This window comes from Rhodnius prolixus, unplaced genomic scaffold (assembly GCF_049639745.1).
Source record: "Rhodnius prolixus isolate KJV_2025 unplaced genomic scaffold, Rpr scaffold_1, whole genome shotgun sequence".
NCBI lineage: Eukaryota > Metazoa > Arthropoda > Insecta > Hemiptera > Reduviidae > Rhodnius > Rhodnius prolixus.
In genome coordinates this window covers 28,783,286-28,802,546 of record NW_027411581.1, presented here as the reverse complement: position 1 = coordinate 28,802,546, position 19,261 = coordinate 28,783,286, and the positions used below count along the sequence as shown (strand labels likewise).

Genomic DNA, 19,261 nt, shown 5'->3' with positions numbered 1-19,261 from the left:
ACTGTCAGCTTTAGTTATATTTTTATAGTGTCTTTTGGGATTCGAGGGAGCCAATTTATTCTATCAAATTTAATACGTGACGTTCTTAGACATTGTTCATTATTTGGAGTAACGTGAGTATTCTAGATTTAAAATAGACTTAAAAATAATTTTAAAAAAATTAAAACTAGGAACAGTGTTTTTTAAAAATTGATTTTATGGAGGGAGAACACAAAACACAGAAGATCTAAGGAAGTGCACTTTAGGTATCCCTAGACCGCTGCCAGAACTCTTAACTTAACATAATTCTCATAATCATGGTCATAAGTAGTTAAAATTTAAGTTTTTTTTTCTTTTTAAATTATGTTATTCTTAAAACTTCTTGTTCCTTGGTTTTTATTAGAAGGCAACATAATTGAACCCATTGATTTTAATTTAGTTTAGTTTTTAAGATTATATCATATATGTAATTTAAATTGAGACTAGATTAATAGATGATTAGTTCAATTAATGAAAAGATGTCGAACAAATTAGAGAATTACACGGTTCTATAGAAACTGATTTGGAAAAGGGCTAACAATAATATATGTCAGAGAATAAAGTCATTTTTAAAGTCAATAAATTGGAAATTGATACATTACAGGTGGGGATTTATTATGAGTTATTGGCTGAGCGGAGGAGAATTAGTGGTAGATAGTCTTGGAGAACAGCAGTGGGGTTGTCCTTATGGTGTACTCAGTGGCAAGGAATGCCGGTTTGTGATAAGTGGCAGTAAGAGGAGTGGTTTGTTAGGACAAAGTAGCACGCGGTGTCCAGTGATGGAGGAGGAGTGAGTGAAGAGCTGTATGCATAAAAAAGGGGAGTGAGAAGTCTCCCTGGGAGGAGGGGGAAAGAAAGATACAAGCTCAGCTTCCCGGTCCTGATCAGTGTGGTCGCCACAACCAAAACTATCTTACACACACACACTTTGTGAATAGAGTAGTAAAGGAGGGTAGGAAAATATAAATGTAGTGTGTGACAAGTGGTGTTACAAGGGCTCTCGAACTGCAGGAAACAGGTCGGACTACAAACATTCACCCTCTGCGTACTTTAGCGGCCGCATATTCGATGAAAAACTCTTGATAGATGAGTTCTTCAGCCGTGTAAGGTTCTCTAGTTTAACTAGGGATGGCTCTCTTACTTGCCATCAGCTTTACTCATCTCTTTGACAGAAACATCCTCTAGACTACTAGAGAATTTCATTTTTTCAGGTAAACTTCACCAATGTTATTTTGACTTTTTAAATCATTGGCATAGTATATTTCAATTTTAAAATACAGTAAGACGGTGGGCTAATATTGAAATCAGATTTTTTTTTTTTTTTTGTTAAATGACTAGTTATAGTTTGTATTATCTATGTACCTATGTATGTACCCAAGGGTACGATACCTTTGGGCCAAAAGGTAGGCCCATAGCGCTCATCAGAGTAATTTTAATACCACAACAGATAGTCATCAGATTTGCAGGAGACAGTTTTGAACGATGTCAATGAAATCTCAACAACCTTCTTTCTAATGTAGCAGAACATAATCATTCACAATAAACGTGGAAAGATCACATAGAACGGGTTTAAAACAAACCCCTACCGCAATAATGTATATCTCTACAATGCTAATGTTAAGTGAACATTTCTTAATATCTCGATAAGAGAATAAATCAATCCTTATTAGGTTGATTTTCCTTCAATTATAGGCCAGAAATGTTATCACAATATTTTATGCAAAATCATGTTATTTTTTTTATATAATAATTTAATAAAGTTTTGGCTCTATTTTTAATTGTAATTAAAGAAAAAATATCTCATTTTTAAATTTAAAAATATTTGGATATTATAAAGTTTATGAAGACGCCACGATAGCCGAGTGGTTAGAGGCGAGGCAGGCAAAGCTAAGGTGTACTGTGATACTGGGTTCGATTCCCAGTCTAGGCTTTGATTTTGTTAATTAAAATTTATTTAATTTAAGGTTATTGAAAAAATTCATTGTAAAGTGATTACTAACTGTACAAAAGAAAAGAATAATAACAAGTAATAATACTAATTGGATGCAATCTACATATACAAACATCGTGTAACTCAAAATTTTAAAAAGTGCTGAATTTTACAAATATTCAGTAACTTTGGTTTGTTTTTTTTTCGAACAAAATCATTAAAATTATATTTAAATCGTTATGAAATAAAATGTTTTCATAATTAAGTAATTTGAAACTAAATAATTATTTTCAAAATTTAGTAATTTGAAACTAAATAATTATTTTCAAAATTTAGTAATTTGAAACTAAATAATTATTTTCAAAATTTAGTAATTTGAAACTAAATAATTATTTTACCTACGTAGTGTCTTCAAGGTTTCTGATTAATTTATTTTATAGGTATTTTATATTATTTTATTGTTTGACATTTGCCTTTTGAAAATATCTTGTCCTTAACATTTCCAATATTCCTAACTTTAGTGAATCCTAAATTGTTTATTCAATTGTCGTTTTCTTTATATAAAAAATTAAAATTGTGGAAATAAGAATCCAAATCGTAAGATGGGGGTCTCGGATCTCCTTCTTAAGATCTTTGTCAATTCTCTGTCCGGAGATTCCCTTGCTACCTTAGATTATCAAAACGTGCTTTAAATACCTCACATAAACATCACCCCTTTGTACAATCTTTTTTTTTTAAATCCTTTTTGAAATAATCTTTAAAAAAGTAATATCTCTGAAGCATTACTTTATCTTTTTGCTGTTAGAAAATGTTCAAATAGGGTCGCCAAAATGTTGATTAAAAAACAGATCATTGTTGGAGGAAGAAAGTAATCACAAATAATTTCTGAAAATAAAAGATCTTTTAGAAACTGATAAATATAAGGAAACATTAAAACTGTCCGGTAGGACAGTTGTATAAGGGTTGACCATCAAAAACTGCACGAAAAAGCGTAACGTTGAAAAACACCCAACTTTGACAATTTTTTTCTATTTTTCTATGAAAGATAAAATTCCCAAATTTTCTTTAAATCTTACTCCAAACCCTCCTTTATAACTGTAATTTTTTTGCAACCACCCAGATCTAATAGGTTCCGAGAAAAAAGTTGCCGAAAATGACCAAAAACCGCTTTTTCAAAAAATGTTCTTGTTGTTGTTGTTGTTGTTGTTGTTCTTGTTACCTTTTTTGTAAACAACGTAGCGCCTAAACGCGTGAACCGATTTTCATGAATGAAGTGTCATTCGATTCGGAATATTATGTAGATGTGCCTTTTGGGGGTCTCGGCCCTGTACATCGAATAGAAGAGGAGTTAGCCCCCTTTATGTAAGGCCCCCTCCAAAATTATTATTACTAATTACTCTGTAAATCATGGCCCGATTTTGATAAAATTTGGTAGGATGATAGGGTTAGGGCTTCCCTACCTAACAATAAAGCGACGATCAGCTCTAACACTTGTTAAGGGGAAGTATAGCAATCGTTTCAAATTATCGACACGTGAACCGATTTTCATGAATGAAGTGTCATTCGAATCGAAATTTTGTACAGATTTGTACTTTAAAAGTCTCGACGCTATGCCTCATAAGGAGGGGAATTCGCCCCACCCAAATAAGGCCCTTTCTAAAACTATTATTACCAATATTTCTACAAAGCTTAGTCCGATTTTGATAAAATTTAGCACGAAGAAGTGATTAAAGCTCCTCTACGTGGCTGTGAAGTGCCATCATGCTCTTACACCTACTAAGAGGAAGTACTGCAATCGTTAAAATTATCAATGAGTGAACCGATTTACATCAATGAATTGTCGTTCGATTCAAAATCTTTGCCTTTTAGGGAGAAGTACTGTAATCGCAGTTTATTTTTCTTGCTCCTCTTAAAAGGAAGTACTGAAATCGCAGTTTAATTTTGCTATTTACGTACAAATACCTTCCTATTTTATTCAAAACGCTTTCTCAAAAAAATGGTTATTGAGGATGGTTTGGGGACCGCAACTATAACCATTCTTTAAAAAGATCTCTCCAGTGGTAGTTACGGTTCCGATTTAACACCTTATCAGGTTATAATGATAGAATAGCTTATTCCAAATTTTAAAAAAATCTGTAAAGCAGACGTAACTTTGCTAATAGACAAAAAGGAAAATCTATCCAAAAGGTACAAAAATCTCCTTAACAAAAACTTACAGTTTAAAAAGTTAAGTATAAGGGTTGATTAAACGCCAAAAGGTACACAAATCAGCAAGTACCCAACATTTCATTAATACTTCATTGATATTATTTAAGTAATTTTACCGCATTAATTTTCATTAATATTTTTTAAGAATTTATTAGATGTCACAGACCCTTATGCTGGCCAGTTCATTCATAATAGTTATAATTGTGATAAAATTTATATTGTATCTTCGTATAAATACGTACTTTATTTTAACTCTATTCCAAATTATTCTTCTGATTTCTCTTTAATGTGCCCTTTATTCTGAAGTTGTCACATATACATGCATGTTAAATTAGAAAAAGACAAATTTAGAGTCGGCTACTGTTTCAATTTGAATCACGGAGGATTTAAAACAATATTTCAGTCTTGAATTCGTCTTACCGAAATATTCGTGAGGACAAATAACACACAGTTACTAACAAGTAGATTATTCAACATTATTTATTCATTTCTCAATTGTAATTTAATTTAGTTCCCCTAATTTTACTTATAGTAAAATACTGGAATAATTAGCTGTCCTAAAAATATGCATATCTTATTTATTTTATATTACATATACACAACATTGTGGGAAGAACACCTAGATGGAGAATGTAATTGAAGAAAACTATATTATTTACGATAAAGCCAGATTGACTACAACATAAAATAACAATTACTTTAATAGAACAATGAACTTAAACCGACGATTTTTATTTAAAAATAAAAATAAATAAATAAAATCATTTATGTATGTTGGTGTAAGCAATTTTTAAAAAAATTTATGAATTTTTTAGCCTCATATTTTTTTATTTATTATAACGTATTCTTTTTCACCTGTAATCAATAGTTTGATTATTATAGATAAATAGATATTACAGTCAATCTAAGTTATTTAACCATTTGGTGTGCTACTTGAACAAATATTTTGTAGATGAAAATGGCCAGCATAAGGGTCTGTGACATCTAATAAATTCTTAAAAAATATTAATGAAAATTAATGCGGTAAAATTACTTAAATAATATCAATGAAGTATTAATGAAATGTTGGGTACTTGCTGATTTGTGTACCTTTTGGCGTTTAATCAACCCTTATACTTAACTTTTTAAACTGTAAGTTTTTGTTAAGGAGATTATATTACTTTTCTAAGATTTTGATTAAAACAAGAAGATATTATGTTATTTTATAATCTACAGCTATCTTCTCAGTGATATATTTCTTAGTTCAACATTTCTACTTTTTTCAAAATTTTATAAATACAAAGATAAAAATTAGTTAGTTCTTGATTTTTCCTTTAGAGTGGAATAATTGTGATGTATTTTTTAAAAAGTAAATACAAATTGGCTTTGTTCAATGTTGTTTGCAATCTAATTTTGCTTGTTAAATAGATTTTTTCACTCTTGTTTACAACATAATACAGGTACTAACAAATGAGCTAAATTAACCAAACATTTCTTCATTGACCTTACGTTTTGTATTGATAATTTTGTATTGAATGCGGTAGAAAAATGACACAAATGAATAACATTGGCTTGAAAGTGACACCCTGAAGTACTTAGTATAAAAAACACACTATTTCTGCGTTTCAGAATGAATATTATTTTTTGCAACCAGCAGTTCTGCATTTCTCCACTTATTACTGATCGCTTTCATTGAGGTCAAGGGGCTCTAAAGTGTTGTCGCAAAACTTCTGTCGCATCGTTTGGTTTAGGCTTTACAAAATTTAAAACCTTTTATGGGAGGTCATCTGGTTAAAAAAATAACGTAACGTTAATGACACGTCACTGTAATGTGGTGGGGAAACATAATATATGTAGTTCTTAACTAAAAATTTTGACACCGAGCCCAATGGGTGAAAGACGACATTCCAAACGTACGTATGGTCTTGGGGAAGCTGAAGAAACCTATAAAAGTAATATTATTTTTTTAAGTATTATTTCTTTATTGATCCACATTAATACGAAAAATTGAACATTTTCGTGAAAATCAGTGGTTTTATTTTATTTTACTTTTCTTTTGGTCCATTCACTTTTTTCAAATAATTGTTTGGTTCTAACTTTTTTGTACAGATATTTACAAAATACATTTCTTTGTAGATAGATTATGGTAACTTGTATACCATACTCTGTGAGTGAACGTATAATGTGTTTATTCTTAATATAGCCTCAATTTCTTAGGTAGTTTTCTATATTTCTACCATACGTATTTCTCCAATGAAATTATGTAGGCAACACTTTCATTATGGTTTGAATGTGCGCACATTCAAATCGTGCGTCCACGTATTTAGAACGCTATAGTTTTGAATTTCCACTAGAAGTGTACATTTGCTTTTTACTGCCGACCTTCTTAACAAAAGCTGGTAGATATTGTTATTTTTTAAAACATAGCTGAGTGCTTATTGTGATCGGCATGAGTTGTGATTTTTTTTCCTGCTTTAATACCACAACTGTCAAGATGTTCTCCAAACTCCAACCAATGCAACGCTTTCTTATACTATGGATTATTTAAGAAAATATTTAGGTACAAAAATAGTTGTTTGCCACTGTTTCAGAAAGACGCAAAAGTTAAATTTTTAAACTTGAATTTATTTGAAGTTTAGAGAATATATTTGGAAGTAGGTTTTGAAGTAATATAACACATTGCTGTTTTTGTAAACTATAACGGATAGGTATGAAAGATAACAATTTCATTTTACTGTTTTTTACTAAAGTAAGGAATCATATTTTCGAGATTAATATTTTTAATATTTGTTTATTTTTCTATTAGATAATTTTTATCATTTTACCCGTCCGGCTTTTTCTTTTGCTTGGGTCTGAAAGCGGTGTTTTATTTCTAAGAGATACCCCTACAAGGTGGACCCGGATTGAATTCAGGGTAACCTCCCCTAGACAGGCTGCCTTCACCTTTCGAGCTTGTCTACACCGCAAGAAAAGGAATATAGGAAAAGGGAAGCGGGAAAGGAGTATTGCGAGGAGGAGGATTGGAGAAACCCTGAGCGCGCGGACAGGTGCACCCAGGGCTACTCCTTTAGTCGCCTCTTACAACAAGCAGAGTTTACTGTGGGTGTAGTCTTTCTCCCCTTTAAATTTTCAGAAACAAAGAAAATAATAATAATTTTTACCACTTTCGTTTTCTAACCTCACTATCCATAATGACCTCAAAATCCCTTTCATTACAGATCTTGCTAACATTCGTTTTTTCAAATTTCATTCCTCTACAACAGCTCAACCTAATCCTCTCATAGAACACCTATCTTCCTCCAAATTACCAGGTAATCCTCTAAGGAGATTGAAGAGAAGATGGCCTCGTGATCTTCTCTTATCGTGAGAGCAAAGCACGTTACTGGAGTGGCACCACTGGGTGCCTTCTCCACTCATGATTTTCTTTTATTTTTTTACCATATTTGCTTGTTGCAACAACTGCTGCAGTGGTAAATTACAATAAAAGATTAAAAAAAAAAAATTACCACAAATGTCTAGGATAGGCCGCACCGATCCTGAGACGGAAGATGATAAAAGTTGACAGACAGTTAGAAAATTAAAAAGCACTACTAATTGCTACTAGTGCTACCAATGATGGCCCTAGTTTTGTAGAAGATGCGAGCACTACTCAACAATCTGCGTAAAAGTAGCCATCAGCCATTCGCGCGCGCACTATTAACATCTTTTATTGTTAAAAATCTCTCATTCGATATCAATCTATTTTGCACATTACACCCAGAGATTCTTGAATTTGAATCCCCAGCATTCATTATCCTGAAATCACCTACACTACTTCCCGCTTGTTCGCAACTCATGCAATCTATTCATTTATTATAAATATGGTAATACTTAAATATTAATTCTAGTTCGTTTTATGAAAATCATATAAAATATGGTATGTGTCTTATTTTAATTGGAACGAATGTTCTTAGCTTACTTTTTATTTTCATCTTAAGTTCCCACTAGTACTATTAGTTCAATTATTCATCACCACTTCCATTAGGGCATAAAATTTCAGCTCAAGTTAATATGGTGCTCTTTAAAGCGTTAAATATTAAATCTCTTCAGGATAAACGCCAAGTATAATATTTGTAGATAAAAGAAGTCAACATTATCTAGCTGATGATAAAATTACACTTTCCGATGTTAGTGAACTATTTAAGAAGAACGGTGAATCTCTTATCATTTATTGTTCAACATATTGCGGTAAGAAGTTTAACTTCCGTATTTAGTGGTTTCCAAGAGTTGTGTGTTTGGCCTTGTGGGTTTATAAATGAGTTAAACTGATGGAGTAAGTTGGTTAACAGAGAAGTGATATTGGTTTTCAACTAATATTGAGGAGTTTAATAGCGTTATACGTAATTCTAGTTAAAGACCTTCTCCACTTAAATATTATAATCAGTTTCTTTCTGTTTCTACGGGTTATAAGAAAATTTTATGACACTTCCAAACATCCGTGAACATTCTAATTATTGATATAGATCACAGTTTATTTTAATTTTTTTATTTACTTGCTATGAACATTTATAAAAATAAGTAATTCTTCAACGATTTAACTTTATAATGAATTTAATTTGTTTTTACAAAAAAATACCTTTTTACTAACATGATTAAGAAAATTAGTATGAAATTTCCTTAAGATTCGAAAAAGAAATCATATTTAGCTTCTTCATACTGCAGACTTGAGACCTCGTTATTTCACTTATTTATTTTATTAATTTCTTTTATTTATTTTAAATTTAAAGGGGCGTCAACATCTGAGTTCATTGACGCCCTGAGCATTCTTCAAAATCCCAAAATCGATTGCTACCTAAATGAACTAATAATGATAATCTAAAACCGTAAAATTCCTTTCTTCATTCCGCCGAACTCGTTACACTTTTATCTGCAGCAACCATCACATAAAGTGCAGCAGGAATGTTGCCATGGCTATTCCATTTCAAAATATTCGTGTCTGTCTACCCTTGTAAGCATTTTTGTTGGCAAAACATTTATAGTTTTGTTTCTGTTTGTTTTTTGTTTTAATATGACACTTCATTTTCTTTGGTGCGTACTTAGCTTTCGCTAAACAAATAGATGTCTTCTTTCGAGTTAAGTACAATCTTACTAGATTCTCTCCTTCCCGATTAAGTTTTTGAGGTAATAGGTAAGAAAGTTTATGCAAAAAAATTAAATTTTATGATTTGTCGTTAATTAAACGAAAGAAAAGTTAGGATCACGATTACGTGATCTATTAAGAAGTCAGAATGTGCCATACAAATAATGATTGATTTAATATTTTAGAAGGGAAGGGATTAGCTATGAGGTTAGCATACTGGACTCCCACGCGGAGGTCCCAGGTTCGAATCCAGCAGCTGGCCCTTAGATTTTCTCTTCCTAGGAGCTTCTTACAGCTCACTGTCCGGTGATGGACAGTGTTGTCTGTAACGAGAGAACACTGTCCGGAGGCCGGCAGTGCACTGGAAAAAGCTCCGGGCGCTAATGACCTCAGCTGTTGATGCGCCAAAAAAAAAAAAATATTTTAGAAGAAATTTAATATATTTATAATTTTTATTTTAATACATTTATTTAATACAAAATTTTTAATAAAGTAATTTGCAAAACCCTAATGATTTGTTTAAAACTTTTTAGAGCATTCAAGGAATTTGCTGCACAATTATAAATATATATATATATATAAAATTATGTTTGGAAGGCATACTTTCTTAAGTAATTCTCATGCTTCTTTATGTTTATTTTGCAGAATACCATGTTTTTGGAAAGTTTCCTCCCAACCTACGTCATATTGTCAACAATAATATCAGGACTGTGGTTCAACTTGCCAGCATGCAAATTGGAACAAAACGCACTAGATTTGAAAGTGAGTAGATAATATTAATTCTAAAAGTTAACTTTTGCATTTGTCATCTGTTTTATTATCAGGAAGTGCTCATTTTGAAATTTATAATCGTGAATGGTTCTTAGGATATAAAGACGACAGTTTCTCTTGAAAAATATTGTTACTCATCCACAAATTGCCGAAGTTTTCTAACTTAACGACGCATTGCGTTCAGTGTAGTCACAATTCCGCAAAAAGTATAGAGCTTATAAAATAGTGTAAGTACAGCAAAAACTTAACCCCTGTTACACAAATTACGAATATATCGTGAAGATGAATGAATGTCCGGTCGATGTCCAGAGATGCGAATCCAGGGAGAGATTGAAGATTTTGTGTTTTTTCTTTAAATTTAAATTAAAATAAAGAACTTGGCCAATTGAATCCTAGCGAAGTAAGGAGCCGTAATACTCTGAGAAGGTAAAAGCTGAAGGAGAGTGACTTTTAAGAGAAAAAGATAAATCTCTTCGCTACCAAAAAAAAAAAAAGAGCACAATATAGTTCGTAAAATACGAGGCAGCTCGGATAAAGGAAGTGTTTCTCTCGTCCATGTTCGTAGTCTTGATCTCAGACATTGCCGGAAGCTACTGATGTACGGGGACAATTATTTATGGGAAAGCGGTAAAAAAATAAAATAAATGATGTCAAAAACAACCAAGCTATGTTTTCTTCAAAAGAAAATCTATTGAGAATATTGCACATTTCTGGGATGTATAAACAAATTATTACAATAAACAAAACACTCATTTTAGGCGCAACTATAAAAGCTGAAGCAGTTGTTACACTAAATATTCTCTAATTATGATATTTTAATTTACTTGATTTAACTACAATGAACTCATAACCAATTCCATCGTTTAGGACATGGTAACCTTAGTCGAGGAATTCGAGGATTAAACTCATACATATATGAATCTTAGAAAGAGGTTATGTCCTTTTGACTACTTAACTGTCGACTAATTACTGAATCATTGATCTTCATATGAGTTAATTCTGGTATATTGAATCACCTAGGAGTTGGTCAATGGTTTCCTACCTTTCTTATCGTCAATTCTTTCTTGTTCACAATAAATGTCGCCTCATGTTTCAACAGTTTAATTTTATAGATAAAATTCTTATCTTATAATCATATATTATTCATATACAGGGTGACCAGAGTTATATGCTCCAACCACTTTTTTTTTAAACGGCGAAAAATTTCGAAAAAATAGAAAACACATAATCATTTTTAGTCTAGTTTATTTTCAGTGATTGACCCATTTTATTAAACCTCGATATCTCGAGATACAGCAGCCAACTTTTTTCCCCCAAATGGAACGTTATATTTTTTTTTGCATATTTTTATAGTACTTAAGCTCTTAAAAAAAATAAATAATTATTTTTTTAAATCGGTTAGGTTTTTCAAAAGTTATGTTAATTTAAAGTATGAAAAAGAAATTTCAGTTTAATGTCAAAATTATCCAAAGTTCTGGACTCCCACGTTCTGTTGGTAGCAGTACTTATGGTGGCAAAGTCAAGATCTAGGCAGGTTAGAGTTCAGGTTGTTTTTTTCTACAAACGTTTGGTGTGGAGTTTTAGGAAATCGCACTAATCGGCCAATACTTCTACAGAGAGAACTTAACTGGTGAAAGGTATCTAACTTTTTTAAGAGACATTTTGCCAGTTCTGCTGAAGATGTTCCTCTGCAACGTCGGGGCTAGATATGTATAACCAAAAAGTGCCTATCTGCTGCAGCCTTCACATACTTCCATAATTTGTACCAATCTTTACCATTAAGGTATTCTATCAATTCTGCCTGAGTAATCATTCTATTTCCTATGTACATCAATTTGAACCCACTTAACGCAGGACATATTGCAATGTTGTGATTCCCAATATCTTCTTCCTTTAAGTTAACAAAATCTTAAGGATCTACAAAATGTTCATTTTAGGACAAATCAGGGCAATATTGCGATCTTCTGACAGAGATATTTCTTTCAGCTTTCCATCTTTCAGGAATTTAAATCCATTGGCCGCTATTTACTGGAAGGTTGTGGCTATTACTTGAACCATTTGAAATAGAAAATAATTAATTCATAACGATTGTAATTTCAGTGTTACACCTTCATTTACACCTGCAAATTTGTGAATGTCAATTAAGTTAATTTACAAACAATTAAGAATTATATTTATTCTTAGTAAACATTAACTGTCACTTATTAATTTGAATTTAGTTGAGTTAAAGTTATTTTCTTAACATTTGTTTTATATTAAACTGTAACATTATTTAAGTTGTGTCGAATGCAGTGTTCATTAAAAATTATTTTCGAAGATAGCATTTCTTAATATACATTCAGATAATTAAAATAATTAATTGCCAGCAAATTAAAGCAGTTCCCAGGGATTTTTTTTTTGTTAGAAGGAATTTTTATCGCCCCATCATTATTTATCAGAAACAGTAAACCATAATTGAAGATTTTGGAAAACTAATTATTATTTCGCCAAGTTCAACTACTTTTTTAAGTGACCTAATTTTTAATTTAATCTAGGGAACAACCTACTAATTTCCAACTACAACATAATTTGAAATATAATTGGCGTGAGGCGTTGGTGAGCGTTTATATGCAAAAATTGAACATAGAATTTAAAATTACCTAAGTTGAGGTAAAATTGAAATTGAATGTCTGAATATTATTATTAATAATAATAATAATGTTTAATAAACAATTTTATTTACCTATTTTCTTGTACATATTTTTATACTTCTTGAAAACTGAACTGTTCAGAATTTTGCTGGGTCTGTAGAAACATTTATTTCATATGTAGAAATAATTAACATATTCATGTGATTCGCATTTTGTTGTTCTTTAATATCCATTAATATTAAATTACCTACCTGAAACATTGACTTGCACATTGTCTGAGATAAGAAGAACTTATTCATTAAGCGAATCCACTTCTTTCCAAAATGAACAGTCATTGATTCTCGTCTTCTAGTTCGACCTTTAGCTTCCTATTCCCCTTGTTCTCCTAGCTAACCTTCTTTCCTCTATTCTATTTAAATGAGGTAATCATCACAATTAATGCTCCACAATGACTGATCTTACTTATGTTAGACTGCATGTTCATATTACTATTATTTAGAATTCGTTCCATGGAAGGGAATCTTGCTCTGCTCTGTCCAAAAGGTCAATAACAATCCTAATTATTCTCTTTCTTCCAGACACCTTCTCTAATTATATTAAAAATATAAATAATATAGCTTAAAATGAAAGAGATTTGTTCAATGGGTATCGTGGTGGTTGACGAGTTGTTTTAAATGTATAAATTGTATGAATTAAAAAAAAATAAAATAAAAGTTGTGAATACGATCGTGAACGTGGCCCTCAATGTACAAGGAGGTAGTCGAAACTGTGTATCATTCCCCTTCTACGATCCTCATCGCTCTAGCCTTCCTCTTTTAACCTCATAATTGCTCTTACAGAAATCGTAATAGGCACGCAATCAACTAGCATCTTACCCAGAGTTTTTTTTTTAAATTTAATTATCTGTTGAGGCAATCGAAGACAATAAACGAAGAAACATTGAACTCGCATTGCTTGATACACAAATTTAACGTATAATAATAAAATTAATTCTTATATTTTTACGTCTGGAATGATTGGTTTTGTTTGTTTTTTAGATCAATGAAGATAACGAATCTTCGTTCAAACAAGAAAATAAAACTTGTAACAATGGTGAGTAAAACCTGATTGTTTAGTAATTATTATGTTTAAATAGTACAGTTTTAAAACATTTAGATGAAATACTTAAACAAACTTAATATGCAAGATATAAAAGTTACTCCTGTCATGGCTTTGAAATAACAATATGAAATTATGTAATACAATCATCAACAAATTGAATGTTTATTTATTAAATTATGAGTTTTAGAAGCGATAAAAAAATGATTATACGAAATATTATTTAAATAAACTAAGCATCCAGCAACTAGCTTTGAAAATGGAATTTGCTGCAGCATCGTGCCTACACTACTCCTTCAATGAAAAATATATAATTAATAAGCCGACTGTTAGCTAATGTTGATATCGCTTTACTTAGTGATTACAAAAACACCAAGTTCAACATAATATTTTTTAATGAGGGGATAGCACAGTAAATCTGGCAGTGGTGCTGGAATTACTTTCCTCTGCCTTCTGTAATTGTTCAACTAGATACTTTGCGGCACCGAACGCTTATCTGAGGTCTGAAACCATTGCACATCTAATGTAAATATCTAGTACAATGAGATCAAGCTAATAGTATATAACCTCCAAAATCTGAAAGTGAGGAAACAATTAATGAATTTATAGACATTATAATTTATAAAACAAATATAATTTTTCAATGATGAACAGTGTCTTCCTCAAATCATTGATTTCACTGCGAAATAAATGGGAATACGGTTTTGTGACTGAATACCTCCATTTCGAATGATTATTGCCCTTACAATAGTGAACAACTGAGAAATAAAATTAATTAAAAGAGGTAAACTATCCATCTCTACAAATGCTGGTCACATTTATTTTGGATAACAGTCTTAGCCAAGTTTATTAATAAATAACACGTTTAGTTCGGTTGGTTCTATCATTTCCAGTGATACGTTCGAATGATGGAAATTATACAAGAATGAATATGTTCAAAACTTATAAAAACTATCCTGAGAAAATTCCATAAGTTAAGCCTAAATCTTTTTTGGCTCCCCAAGTAACTGCTGGTAGCTTCACTACTGATCTGAACGATAACACTACAATGATAAACCAATATAGACAAAGTGGAAGTCATTATTGAGCAATATAGGCCTATTACATTTTTAATTAATTAAAAATTGTTAAGTCTCACTTTTGGATTTCAGATTCTGATATAAACTGACATAATCAATTTTGGACTTATTACGATTCTGCTGTTTTAGATCCTATCGCTCTCCCCACACCTAAACTGCATTTACATTCTGAATATCTCTTGTCATCCCCACGATGGGTCTTTAAGGTTACAACAGATTTCCCTTTACATCCACTGGCCTGTGTACAACTAATAAGACCTAAATAATCTCACCTAAATAATATTTAAGTTTTTTAAAATCTTAAGAACATTGTCCAGGACGTGTATTTTACCAATTTTTAAGCTGCCTATTCTTAACTTAAAAACCATTTTCAATTATATTTCTAGGTGAATTCCTGTGAAAGAACGAGAATTTTTTAAACTCATTTTATTTTGTTGGTGTTTGCATTTTAGATAAATGTAATGAATTATGGATGGAGAAACTAACATTGTTGTATAATAATTGGAGTAGATGGTCTAAATGCTACATGAAAATGGACGGAATGTGGATAAGGTTAAGAGAGAGAAGCTGTAATAATCACGCTATATGCAAAAATACGACAATTCAGGTAATTTGAATTAGAAAGTTTATAATTGTAATGGTCAAAAAGTTGTAACTAACATTCTTAAAAAGACACACCTGTTAAGATTCACCAAAGAATTTAGAAATATTAGCATCCTTCCATAATAAGCTTTACACGCACTAAAATGTCATTATTCCACTATAAATAAATAGATTTCTTAATTACTAATAGACATTTTTAATAACAAGAGAAATATTACTCGCCATAACTTTTTTGCAGTATACTCATAAAACTTGTTTGGAAATTTGTTTTCTTACAAATCTAAATATTAAATCTCTCTCTTTTGTGGATTATGTGTCGTCATCATTGAATTAAAACTCATATACACCTACGTAGTGTCTTCAAGGTTTCTGATTAATTTATTTTATAGGTATTTTATATTATTTTATTGTTTGACATTTGCCTTTTGAAAATATCTTGTCCTTAACATTTCCAATATTCCTAACTTTAGTGAACCCTAAATTGTTTATTCAATTGTCGTTTTCTTTATATAAAAAATTAAAATTGTGGAAATAAGAATCCAAATCGTAAGATGGGGGTCTCGGATCTCCTTCTTAAGATCTTTGTCAATTCTCTGTCCGGAGATTCCCTTGCTACCTTAGATTATCAAAACGTGCTTTAAATACCTCACATAAACATCACCCCTTTGTACAATCTTTTTTTTTAAATCCTTTTTGAAATAATCTTTAAAAAAGTAATATCTCTGAAGCATTACTTTATCTTTTTGCTGTTAGAAAATGTTCAAATAGGGTCGCCAAAATGTTGATTAAAAAACAGATCATTGTTGGAGGAAGAAAGTAATCACAAATAATTTCTGAAAATAAAAGATCTTTTAGAAACTGATAAATATAAGGAAACATTAAAACTGTCCGGTAGGACAGTTGTATAAGGGTTGACCATCAAAAACTGCACGAAAAAGCGTAACGTTGAAAAACACCCAACTTTGACAATTTTTTTCTATTTTTCTATAAAAGATAAAATTCCCAAATTTTCTTTAAATCTTACTCCAAACCATCCTTTATAACTGTAATTTTTTTGCAACCACCCAGATCTAATAGGTTCCGAGAAAAAAGTTGCCGAAAATGACCAAAAACCGCTTTTTCAAAAAATGTTGTTGTTGTTGTTGTTGTTGTTGTTCTTGTTCTTGTTACCTTTTTTGTAAACAACGTAGCGCCTAAACGCGTGAACCGATTTTCATGAATGAGGTGTCATTCGATTCGGAATATTATGTAGATGTGCCTTTTGGGGGTCTCGGCCCTGTACATCGAATGGGAGAGGAGTTAGCCCCCTTTATGTAAGGCCCCCTCCAAAATTATTATTACTAATTACTCTGTAAATCATGGCCCGATTTTGATAAAATTTGGTAGGATGATAGGGTTAGGTCTCCCCTACCTAACAATAAAGCGACGATCTGCTCTTACACTTGTTAAGGGGAAGTATAGCAATCGTTTCAAATTATCGACACGTGAACCGATTTTCATGAATGAAGTGTCATTCGAATCGAAATTTTGTACAGATTTGTACTTTAAAAGTCTCGACGCTATGCCTCATAAGGAGGAGAGTTCGCCCCACCCAAATAAGGCCCTTTCTAAAACTATTATTACCAATATTTCTACAAAGCTTAGTCCGATTTTGATAAAATTTAGCACGAAGAAGTGATTAAAGCTCCTCTACGTGGCTGTGAAGTGCCATCATGCTCTTACACCTACTAAGAGGAAGTACTGCAATCGTTAAAATTATCAATGAGTGAACCGATTTACATCAATGAATTGTCGTTCGATTCAAAATCTTTGCCTTTTAGGGAGAAGTACTGTAATCGCAGTTTATTTTTCTTGCTCCTCTTAAAAGGAAGTACTGAAATCGCAGTTTAATTTTGCTATTTACGTACAAATATCTTCCTATTTTATTCAAAACGCTTTCTCAAAAAAATTGTTATTGAGGATGGTTTGGGGACCGCAACTATAACCATTCTTTAAAAAGATCTCTCCAGTGGTAGTTACGGTTCCGATTTAACACCTTATCAGGTTATAATGATAGAATAGCTTATTCCAAATTTTAAAAAAATCTGTAAAGCAGACGTAACTTTGCTAATAGACAAAAAGGAAAATCTATCCAAAAGGTACAAAAATCTCCTTAACAAAAACTTACAGTTTAAAAAGTTAAGTATAAGGGTTGATTAAACGCCAAAAGGTACACAAATCAGCAAGTACCCAACATTTCATTAATACTTCATTGATATTATTTAAGTAATTTTACCGCATTAATTTTCATTAATATTTTTTAAGAATTTATTAGATGTCACATACCCTTATGCTGGCCAGTTCATTCATAATAGTTATAATTGTGATAAAATGTATATTATATCTTCGTATAAATAGGTACTTTATTTTAACTCTATTCCAGATTATTCTTCTGGTTTCTCTTTAATGTGCCCTTTATTCTGAAGATGTCACATATACATGCATGTTAAATTAGAAAAAGAAAATTTAGAGTCGGCTACTGTTTAAATTTGAATCACGGAGGATTTAAAACAATATTTCAGTCTTGAATTCGTCTTACCGAAATATTCGTGAGGACAAATAACACACAGTTAATAACAAGTAGATTATTCAACATTATTTATTCATTTCTCAATTGTAATTTAATTTAGTTCCCCTAATTTTACTTATGGTAAAATACTGGAATAATTAGTTGTCCTAAAAATATGCTTATCTTATTTATTTTATATTACATATACACAACATTGTGGGAAGAACACCTAGATGGAGAATGTAATTGAAGAAAACTATATTATTTACGATAAAGCCAGATAATTATTACCTATTATTATAAACGTTTGACTACTACATAAAATAACAATTACTTTAATCGAAGAATGAACTTAAACCGACGATTTTTATTTAAAAATAAAAATAAATCAATAAAATCATTGATGTAAGTTGGTGTGAGCAATTTTCAAAAAACGTTTATGAATTTTTTAGCCTCATATTTTTTTATTTTTTATAACGTTTTCTTTTTCACCTGTAATCAATAGTTTGATTATTATAGATAAATAGATATTACAGTCAATCTAAGTTATTTAACCATTTGGTGTGCTACTTGAACAAATATTTTGTAGATGAAAATGGCCAGCATAAGGGCATGTGACATCTAATAAATTCTTAAAAAATATTAATGAAAATTAATGCGGTAAAATTACTTAAATAATATCAATGAAGTATTAATGAAATGTTGGGTACTCGCTGATTTGTGTACCTTTTGGCGTTTAATCAACCCTTATACTTAACTTTTTAAACTGTAAGTTTTTGTTAAGGAGATTACAATATAAAGAATGAGCTCATTGCACAGTAATAACTCTTTCACTGAAATAATTAAGGACAAAACGCTTAAAGAAATAATTTGTCTTCCTGCTGGTCACATCCTCCAAACTCCTATAATGTTAGGACGAACAGTTCTATCCAGAGGTATTTCAAAAATTTCTTTTTCGGAGATTTTGGGTTAAGAGATGAATAATAACTTTTTCATTTAAAAGGTATGTGTTTCATTTAGGATGTAGTTAACAAATAATTTAGGCAACATACTCTCTTTAAGCAATGAAATAAACACTAATAATTGACCTTAATAGATAAGTAATCATTTTAAATGAGGAATTATTAAACATTTTTCATAAGAAAAATCTTAATGTTTTGATCAATTTTCGTTACAAAAAAGTACAATCCCTAAACATGCTATCTACAGTATTCTACTTCTACAGGAAAAACTCATCCTTGAACTCATTTACTCCTTGATGCTCAAAATATCTAGCTT

At 31.0% G+C, this 19,261-nt stretch overlaps 1 protein-coding gene across 1 annotated transcript in view; it reads left to right on the top strand.

The window, feature by feature from the left end:
- The first annotated feature begins 743 nt into the window (after positions 1-743).
- Positions 744-19,261, top strand: part of LOC141458427 (uncharacterized) — a 44,742-nt gene continuing 26,224 nt past the window's right edge. The window contains exons 1-4 of the mRNA XM_074136389.1: positions 744-1,229; positions 9,900-10,016; positions 13,693-13,747; positions 15,285-15,439. Of these exons, the coding sequence (XP_073992490.1) occupies positions 9,906-10,016; positions 13,693-13,747; positions 15,285-15,439 (321 nt within the window). The 5' untranslated portion in view covers positions 744-1,229; positions 9,900-9,905. The remainder of the gene's footprint in view (positions 1,230-9,899; positions 10,017-13,692; positions 13,748-15,284; positions 15,440-19,261) is intronic.